This window comes from Rhinopithecus bieti, unplaced genomic scaffold (genome assembly GCF_001698545.2).
Source record: "Rhinopithecus bieti isolate Rb0 unplaced genomic scaffold, ASM169854v2 repeat_24725, whole genome shotgun sequence".
NCBI lineage: Eukaryota > Metazoa > Chordata > Mammalia > Primates > Cercopithecidae > Rhinopithecus > Rhinopithecus bieti.
This window is the reverse complement of record NW_016837942.1, coordinates 1-544: the sequence shown is the minus strand read 5'-3', so window position 1 is coordinate 544 and position 544 is coordinate 1. Positions and strand designations below refer to the sequence as shown.

General features: G+C 44.3%; 1 protein-coding gene across 1 annotated transcript; it reads left to right on the top strand.

Moving 5' to 3' along the window:
• Nucleotides 1-5: 5 nt before the first annotated feature.
• On the top strand, nucleotides 6-539 carry LOC108524860 (toll-like receptor 6; the record flags this gene model as incomplete). Its single annotated transcript, XM_017865967.1, has 1 exon — nucleotides 6-539. A coding segment is annotated over one exon (534 nt), but the record flags the coding sequence as incomplete, so codon positions are not given.
• Between the last annotated feature and the right edge of the window lie 5 nt (nucleotides 540-544).

The following is a 544-nucleotide window of genomic DNA, read 5'->3' as shown; positions in this document are numbered from 1 at the left end:
TTTTCAGATGTTTACCTCCCAGGATCAAGGTACTTGATCTTCACAACAATAAAATAAAGAGCATTCCTAAACAAGTCATAAAACTGGAAGCTTTGCAAGAACTCAATATTGCTTTCAATTCTTTAACCGACCTTCCTGGATGTGGCAGCTTTAGGAGCCTTTCTGTGTTGATCATTGATCACAATTCAGTTTCCCACCCATCAGCTGATTTCTTCCAGAGCTGCCAGAAGATGAGGTCAATAAAAGCAGGGAACAATCCATTCCAGTGTACCTGTGAGCTAAGAGAATTTGTCAGAAACATAGAGCAAGTATCAAGTGAAGTGGTAGAGGGCTGGCCTGATTCTTATAAGTGTGACTACCCAGAAAGTTATAGAGGAACCCCACTAAAGGACTTTCACATGTCTGAATTATCCTGCAACATAACTCTGCTGATCGTCACCATCGGTGCCACCATGCTGGTGTTGGCTGTGACTGTGACCTTCCTCTGCATCTACTTGGATCTGCCCTGGTATCTCAGGATGGTGTGCCAGTGGACCCAGACCCG